The sequence below is a fragment of the Nanorana parkeri genome, unplaced genomic scaffold, assembly GCF_000935625.1.
Source record: "Nanorana parkeri isolate BGI_ZX_2015 unplaced genomic scaffold, ASM93562v1 scaffold321, whole genome shotgun sequence".
NCBI lineage: Eukaryota > Metazoa > Chordata > Amphibia > Anura > Dicroglossidae > Nanorana > Nanorana parkeri.
The window spans coordinates 1,117,046-1,125,578 of record NW_017306589.1 but is presented as its reverse complement, the minus strand read 5'-3'; the positions used below and the strand labels follow the sequence as shown (position 1 = coordinate 1,125,578).

Below are 8,533 nucleotides of genomic sequence, written 5' to 3'. Positions count from 1 at the left end.
CTTGGGTGCCCTTCTGCTCTTCTTATGCTGCAATCACATAATTACAAGTCCAAGAAATCCAGCGTTGCCTTCTCTTGTCCTGCTGTCCTCCCGCAGGTCTTGTCCCGTGCCGCCATCTTCCATCATATATCCCAGGAGGCATTGCTATCCTCCATTCATTCATTCCGGCCCCAGGTCTATCTGTGCGGGCGTCAGATCTGCTCCGGGTCTATATACATGAATGGACGATATTCTCCTCCTGTAGCTTCCCGGTGACGCTGATATCGGAGGAAGCTGCAGGAGGAGAATGAAATGTCATTCATGTCGGAGGTGAAAATGGGAGCAATTATCAACAAGCCGTGATGAATGGGGCATTTTCTGGCCCCACGAAACGTGTCGGTGACGTGACAAAACCTTTTATCCCAATTCAAGCCGGAATAAACGTAACCTGAACAATTCATTCTCAGTGCCGCGCTTCAATCTCAGATCCGTTTGGCGACAATCCAAGGTGAATGTGGAGATCGTTTGGCACAGAGAAGCTACCAGCCCAGAGCCCAGACACACCGACCAACATATATACCAACAGGATATCCCTGGGGACCCTCCTCCATCTTCCCTGGATTGTGTAATGGTGTAACAAGGGGAGGACCTGGGTATCAGGTAAAGAGGGCTAGGTGGTTGTGTTGGTCTAACGAGGGTTAGGACGTTGTGTCGCTGTAACAAGGGCTAGGTGGTGGTGTCAGTGTAATGAAAGTTAGGATATGTCGGTGTAATGAGGGCTAGGTGGTTGTGTCGGTGTAATGAGGGCTAGGTGGTTGTGTCGGTGTAATGAGGGCTAGGTGGTTGTGTCGGTGTAATGAGGGCTAGGTGGTGGTGTCAGTATAATGAGGGCTAGGTGGTTGTGTCGGTGTAATGAGGGCTAGGTGGTTGTGTCGGTGTAATGAAAGTTAGGAGGTTATGTCGGTGTAATGCGGGCTAGGTGGTTGTGTCGGTGTAATGCGGGCTAGGTGGTTGTGTCGGTGCAATGAGGGCTAGGTAGTGGTGTTGGTGTGATGAGGGTTAGGTGGTGGTCGTTGTGCTGGTGTAATGAGGGCTAGGTGGTTGGCTGTGTTGGTGTGATGAGGGCTAGGTGGTTGTGTTGGGGGGGGATGATATGGGGGGGTGTGATGGAGGATGGAGAATGTGATAAAGGGAAGGAGGAGAGGTATGAGTATATGTAATGGGGTCAGGTGCGCGATATTTGAGATTTATTTGGGGAGGGGGGTACCACACACACACAGAGGTGACATGGCGGGAGATGGGATGTAGTAGATATGACATCACTCAGCTGTCAGTCCTCCATACAGCAGTAATAATAATAAAACAATCATTTCCCAGTCATAGATAAGCCGCGGCTCACTCCACTCCTCTCACCTCCGCCCGCTCCTCTGCGCATGGCTGTTGGTAATAAAGTTACGCGGATTGAACAGAGACAGTGGGCGAGGCCAGGAAGGCAATTGCCATGGTAACGGCTGCAGGAGGAAGTGCGGAGTGTTTCCGGGTCAGAGGTGTGTAGGCGGCACGTTTCCTGGGACGGAGGCACGGTAATGTGACGGGGAGGGGATACGGTGGGTGGACATCGGGTGCGGGAGTGACATACACACCGCCATTACTTCGTGGAGACACCTAATCTCCATTTGGCGATGTCAGGGGAGAATCCCAGCATGCATTGCACAGGAGGCCCTGACGCATTATCAGCCCGGGGGCCCCATGCATGGCATCTGTGTTACTTCATAACAGTCAATCACATCCAGACCTCCATTCTTACTCTGGGCAGAGGGAGTTCAACTACCCCCCACCCCACAGTCCAACACCAATTCAGTGAAAGTAATAAATATAGTATAAAGTATATAAAATCTGTGTTTATATTGCCTTCCTGTCTGTGTTCCCCTGGCCTATTTGATTTCTTGCCATTGAACTGAAGAGCTAACAATCAGATTGGTCGGAACATTCCAGGCGGGGAGGTGTTGGCCCAATTGCGCAACAAGAAGATTCAGGGGGTCCATCAAATCCTAATACAACAAGCTGCATTGTCCATGATAAGTTCTGGTCCCGGTCACTGTGTTACTACATGGAAGACTATCATGGACCCCATTACCTACAGGGGCCCCTTCCCCAAGTGTCAGGGTCTGAGACAGCATGGTGCCCCCAGTGGCAGAGGCTGCATGCCAATGTGGTGACCCCAGACTGTGCCTGTGGCCAGTATTGGCTCTGGTATTGTGCTTGTGGGGCCATGCACACTACTGGCAGCATGCGGGGGATTGAGATCAGTCACTGTGCTCGGGTGCACATGCTCATTGCATGGGCAGCATGTAGGGAAGCATGATCTGGTGCTGTGCTGGGGGCCCATGAGTAGTACAGCCAACACACGCACAATCATGGGACATGTATTCCCAATGCATTAGACTACAGTAACAGTTCAACGCACACCAACGCACATGTACGGTAAGAACAGGGCACATAGAGAACAACTTGTTTCTGTGTGTCCTAGCTGTGAGCTTCCATTGATTGATATGTTCAGGCTGCCTGTAACTTGACCTCAAGCTCTATGCTGACTCCTGAGAAAGGTAGTCGGTGTATCGCGAGAGTTAGAAATTCCATCTACAAACTGTTGTTGCCATGGTTACAAGGAATAATCCCTGTTGTGTTATTGATTTTTCTTCCTGTTCTTCTTGCTTGGGATGTTCTTTACAGGCGGATCTGACAGCCAGTGTTGTATCATCATCATAGGAGCCACATTCACTGTTGTATCATCATCATAGGAGCCACATTCACTGTTGTATCATCATCATAGGAGCCACATTCACTGTTGTATCATTATAATAGAAGCCACATTCACTGATTTGGAATCCTTTCCCTCCTCACAGATGGCATCCCAATTACAGGAGAAGTTACAAGCTGAGGTGACCAAGTATCAGCAGTTACAGAAAGGTGAGCTATGGAATGATGAGGGCGCCGCTTGTCTCTGGTAAAAGGAGTCCATCATGAAGTTTAATCCACTTATATTTTTCCTTCCCTGGTCTCCCCCTCCCCCCTTCATCAACATGATAATAAAATGTTTAAATTAAATTGTATCTTATTCTTAGACCCAGTGATGTCATCACTGGATTTCTGTGCTTCTCTATGCAATTCAGGCAGATCATAGCTGGTGGGAGGGACTGGCAGGTGGCTGTACATAGCTTCCTGAGGACATCACAGCACCCTGCCTCAGTACTTTTCTCAAGAGTCCTCAGCTGTGAAACAAGCAGTGGGCTGGTTCTTAGGAGGAGCAAATATGAAAATACCATGATGGGTGGGTGTCACTCTGGAGGTTTGGGTGTTTCTAGGCAGACTACATTTGCATGCAGACCAACCTAAGCAATGCCCGCGTGTGATGCTGAGCCTCTCTGATTGAAAGAACTAAAATCCATGAAAGAAAGGTGTGGGCCTGAGACAGTCTGGGGCGGAAAGGGCTAGGTGATGCCATCGTCCTCCAGCCAGGAAATGGGACGGGCTCTCACTGACTTGCTGCAGTGCATTGTGAGAAGCTGTGAAAAGGAGATTCTTCTCGGTTCCTAAATGGTCAATGAGACCGGAAGTGAGAGGCAGGTGGCCCCAGTGGAGACAGAAGAGGGCAATAAAACCTCCATCACTCTACACAGGGGCTGCATGTAACTGAGAGAACTGTTTTTGGAAGTACTTGCTGTGCCTAAAACCTAAATGTTAAGGGAGGAATGAGAACTAGTTTCAGCTTCTGTTCTCTCACACCGGTTTATTCACCTGCGTCCCGCTGTCTTGTTGCAGATATCAGCACTAGTATGTCCGCTCGGCAGAAGCTGGAGGCCCAGGTCACCGAGAACAACATCGTAAAAAAGGTGAGTCTGTGCTATGTAAATCCCCCGAGCAAGACTCTGGCAGCCCGCGGCATTTCCAAGGCCAGAACCAGGCCATCCTGGGAGTTTTTAAAGGGCAGAAATAGGGGGTGGGGTGCGACTCGACATTTTCAAGGCCAGAACTGGATCAGGCCAGGACTGTGACGGCTCATAAGTTTTGAAGGCCAGGGCTGTGAGAGCCCAGTGGATTTGGGGGCCAGGGCCGGAGGGGATTTGGGAGGGCCGGGCCTGTGAGGGCCCAGGGGATTTTGGGGAGCCGGGCCTGTGAGGGCCCAGGGGATTTGGGGGGCCAGCGCTCTGACAGCCTGGGCATTTCAGTTTCTAAAGGCATTAGGTAGTCTTTAGGCTCCACCCATACAACATCTTGATCAATGGTTGGCTTTATGATGTATTAAGGAAACTCTCTTTTGTCACTTTTTTTTTTTTTTCTGTGAAAATGATCAACTTAAAGGAGAACTATGGGGAAAAGCCCTGACCCCATAGTTCTCCTTTTTAATGATATTCTCAGCATTTGTTATAATAGTAATGACATATAGTATCTAGATGGGATACTGAGAACCTTCCCTATGTATTGCTTTCTGTATATTCCCCATAAGATGACCTCACTTACTGACTTCCGATCCTCTGTAATAGATATACAGCAGATAGCGGAGTGTGTGGATTTAGCGTATACATGTTGTGTGTATTTCCAGGAGTTGGGGTTGCTGGATGACAGTAACATTGTGTATAAGCTTATCGGACCGGTGCTGGTGAAACAGGACCTGGAGGAAGCCAAATCCACGGTGGAAAAGCGATTGCATTATATCAATGGAGAAATGTGAGTTACTGACATCCGTAAGAGATCTACTGTATATGTCCTGATTGCTCTGCTTTCTTCCCTGAATCCTTCCTTGCGGTCAGTTTAAAGAGGAACTCCTAGCAGACAGCCTAATACACGGATGATACATACAGTATATTCTGTTTATCCAATCCTGGTGGCTCCCACAGCCAGCCCTGTAACACTGCACAGCCGGGCCAGGGGCGTCCATTCCTCCTGCTTCCTGTGTGGGCAGTGAATTATCATCATGTGTAATGAGTAAGGAGGAAGTGGGAAAAGCTGAAGCAGGAAATAGCAAAGTAACCCTCTTAGCTGTGTAGTGCAGCGGAGGTATGTGAATCACAAGACTGAATAGGGCCACAAATCCTTTGGCAAAAAAAAACAAAAACAGTAAATGCATCTATTTGGCCCGGAGTCACACTTTAAGAACTTAGTTGGGATGAGGACTCTGCTCTGTAATACATTGGGATAAACATTTTGCAGTTGAGCAACTCAGATGTTTTACACACACACACCTCCCGTGACCATCATGTGACCACTGTCACAGCGATCATGTGATTGGGTAGCTTGTCTCCTGTCACTCAGAACCCATTAAAGGGCCTATGGGAGCCAGGGTCATGAGGTTGCAGGCGTGGGCTTCAGAGTCATCATCCTAATTCTGGGTTCAGATTAATGTCTCACTAGATTGTGAACAAGTGTGCACGGGTGAGAGGGACACCCAATCATATGATCACTTTGACAGCCAATCACAATGATCACAAAGGGCGCCTCCTGTTGATCAGAACCCCATAAAGACCAGCAGAAGCCAGTGCCAAGGGGTTACTGGTGCAGGGCTGCAGGGGCATCATCTTGACTTTAGATTCGCAGTCTAGTGCAGGGATGGGCAACTCCGGCTCTCCAGCTGTTGTGTAACTACAAGTCTGCAAGACTGACAGTTACAGGATACTCCCAGAGGTAGAGGCATGTTGCGATTTGTAGTTTAAGCACAGCTGGAGGGCCGGAGTTGCCCGTCCCTGGTCTAGTGAGACATTGATCTGAACAAATGTGCAAGTCTGGTGGTTTCACTTTATTGGCTACATGCACAGTCAGTGAGTCACTTAATGATGGAGCCAATGTAAAGGGAACCAGCTTCAGCGTCTGTACCTTATCACACCTTGTACAGCAACAACATCTTTAGTACGGTGTGCGCCGGATCATCATCTGATGGCTCGGGACATCCTGATAACAGGCTCACCTAGAGCTGGCACTTGTAGTGTCTGGTTGGAGTGATCGTATAGGCTGCAAGGACTGTAATGTCCCCTTCACATGCTTGCTGTCCCTTATTTCACACGTCCTGTGTATGAGTGTGCTAGAAAGTAAAAGGTGTTAAATATAAGCAGGGCTTGAAACCTTTTGGGGTGTTTTACCAGTCAGTCATGACCGGACTATAGCCTTGCGATTTATTTTAAAAATTTTTGGGGACAGATAGAGCTTTCTTTTGGAGGTATAAAATCACCACGGGGGGGGGTGTTTTTTTTTACACTTAACAAGCTCCCTATGTAATAGCCAATTTGTAGTGACAGGTCCTCCTTTATGGAGATCTCAGGGATCACCTAGGGACCCCCAGAGAAGTCGATGAAGCAGAGATCTGCTGGAGAGTGACAGCAGAATGTGGAAGTGATGTCATATACATCAGTGCTCCCCAACCTTTTTATCGCCGCGGAACGTTTAATAATTTTTACCGTGGCCCGCTGATCGCACTGAGACTGTGCGGCCCGGTACCATTTGATCCGCGGACCGGGAGTTGGGGAACACTGATATACATCACTTCCTGCATTCGGGTATGGGAGAGGAGATCAGAGTGAGATCGTGTACCGATCTCCTATCACAGAGCAGCCGTGCCGGTCCCGACCGCACCGGGCACAGCGGATCTCGGGGACCGGCAGCTGCTGCAGCTAATACAAGCTATCGGGCATCTCTGGAGACGCCCGATCTCTTGAATTTAAAGCCCCCGGCCGGCCCTTTAATTACAATGGCCGGCCGGAAAGCTGCTCGTCAGGCTCCGGCGTCCTTTTCGTCACAGGCGAGAGGACGAGCAGATTTTCAAGCCCTGAATATAAGTGATATCACCCCTGTACCCCACATAACTGTTATTCATTCTGCTATCTCCCTTCTTCTGTTCCCAGTAAGCGATATGAGACTATGCTGAAGGACATGGAACAGAAATCAGAACAGCAGCGGGCTACCCTCACTAAACTGCAGCAGGAGTACCAGCGGACACAGATGAAGGGACCAGTGAAGCCCTAAGATGGGATATAGGGAACATTCTATTGTATCGCTTTATTTATGTACTCGTTGGGGAGGGTCTCTTCTGCGGTGGATCCGGAACTTTCCATGCCCCAACGAGCCACAGTTTGTCCTTTTTTGCTGTTTTTACACTGAAAATCTAGCAGTGACTTTCTTGTAGGTTTATGTGCAATTAAACATGATACACTTATTTTCTGCTCGGTGCCGTTTGTTTGAGTCGCTCATTCAGGTTCAATAAAAAATATTTCTTTTATTGTCCATTGAGGGGCACAGGAGTGCTCAGAATTATTTATTAGTTATACAGCTTTGTACAGGAGAATCGGTGTAACCCGACAGTCTAAGAATTCCTGTGTCCCTCAATAGAGTCCAAGAAAAGGATTTTATGGTAAGTACAAAAATCCTGTTTTCTTTTTCGTCCATTGAGGGACACCGGAATTCTTACTGTCGGGTTATTCTGATTTCTTTGTAGCTCTCAGTATGTCTCTAAGGGTCTCTCAATGGACCCCCCAAAAAAAGGATTTACCAGAGATAGATATATTCGATATATAATATTTTTTTCTTCTAATGTATGTTTTTGCAGGGCACCTGTGATTTTATTTATATATAATCACACTGATACCACTTCTTTTTTTTTTTTTTATAAATTCTTTATTTAGGTAAGATTTTCACAGAATTCAAGGGTATCACAGCAGGGGAGGAAAAAGAAAAGATGTACACATTTTACATAAGAATACAAAGGGAAAAATGCAAGGTGCGGCAACGGCCCCACATGGGTCCATGAGAGCAGGGTGAAGGTTACAATGCAGGTTATACGGGGGCATAAGTATCTAATCTAGACCCATACTTCAGTTGTAGGAAAAACATGCGGGGATCCTGGTTGTTGTGTCAATGAAGTTGGCTAGGAGAGGTGAACAAGGTCCTCCGCTTGAGTGCTACTGCGGAGGTATGAAATCGGGTCTTGCTACTATCTGAGGGTATAGCAGCACTGAGGCTGCGGGGAGAAGGGAAGGCTGGAGAATGGGATACAAGAGGGATGTGTGGTTGGGGGGGAGGTGGGTGAAAGAGGGGGGAGCATAACAGTCAGGGAGGGGGAGCGGAGAAGTGGCGCAGAGTGTGCTCTGTCTTGGAGATCTACTCAACGTGTCCTTGGCGTAGGGCCACATACCAATACCACTTTTTTAAGACCGAGTACCAATACTTTTTTTCAAGTACTCACCGATACCAATTACCGATAAATGGACAGGTCACATTTTTTCTAAAGCAGTACAAAATCATGATTTTAGGTCAGTTTCTTATTATGAAGAACATGAAATGAATATTTATCATGACATTGCTAACTAAGGCTTGTATCCCCATAGTGGGGAAAATAGATGAGCACATGCCCAGACTCCAGACCAGAACACTGTGTGGCACAGCTATATCCAATTCTGCATACCTGGCTTTATATTATAAGAACTTTAAAATATAAAGCCAGGTATGCAGAATTGGATATAGCTGTGCCACACTATACAATAATACACTGTTCTGGAGTCTGGGCATG

At 47.7% G+C, this 8,533-nt stretch overlaps 1 protein-coding gene across 1 annotated transcript; it reads left to right on the top strand.

Annotated features, from left to right (window-relative positions):
* The first annotated feature begins 1,488 nt into the window (after positions 1 to 1,488).
* PFDN6 (prefoldin subunit 6) lies at positions 1,489 to 7,174 on the top strand. The gene is made up of 5 exons (XM_018558147.1): positions 1,489 to 1,562; positions 2,886 to 2,949; positions 3,802 to 3,872; positions 4,583 to 4,707; positions 6,873 to 7,174. Exons 2-5 carry the CDS (start codon positions 2,886 to 2,888, stop codon positions 6,991 to 6,993), a joined length of 381 nt encoding a protein of 126 aa, XP_018413649.1. The 5' UTR covers positions 1,489 to 1,562; the 3' UTR covers positions 6,994 to 7,174.
* Positions 7,175 to 8,533: the final 1,359 nt, after the last annotated feature.

Excerpts from the sequence above, each read along its gene's own strand:
- PFDN6 (XM_018558147.1), top strand. The coding sequence starts at position 2,886 with ATGGCATCCCAATTACAGGAGAAGTTACAAGCTGAGGTGACCAAGTAT. Across the intron at positions 3,873-4,582 it reads AGAACAACATCGTAAAAAAG|GAGTTGGGGTTGCTGGATGA; the intron begins GTGAGTCTGTGC and ends GTGTATTTCCAG. Across the intron at positions 4,708-6,872 it reads CATTATATCAATGGAGAAAT|TAAGCGATATGAGACTATGC; the intron begins GTGAGTTACTGA and ends TTCTGTTCCCAG.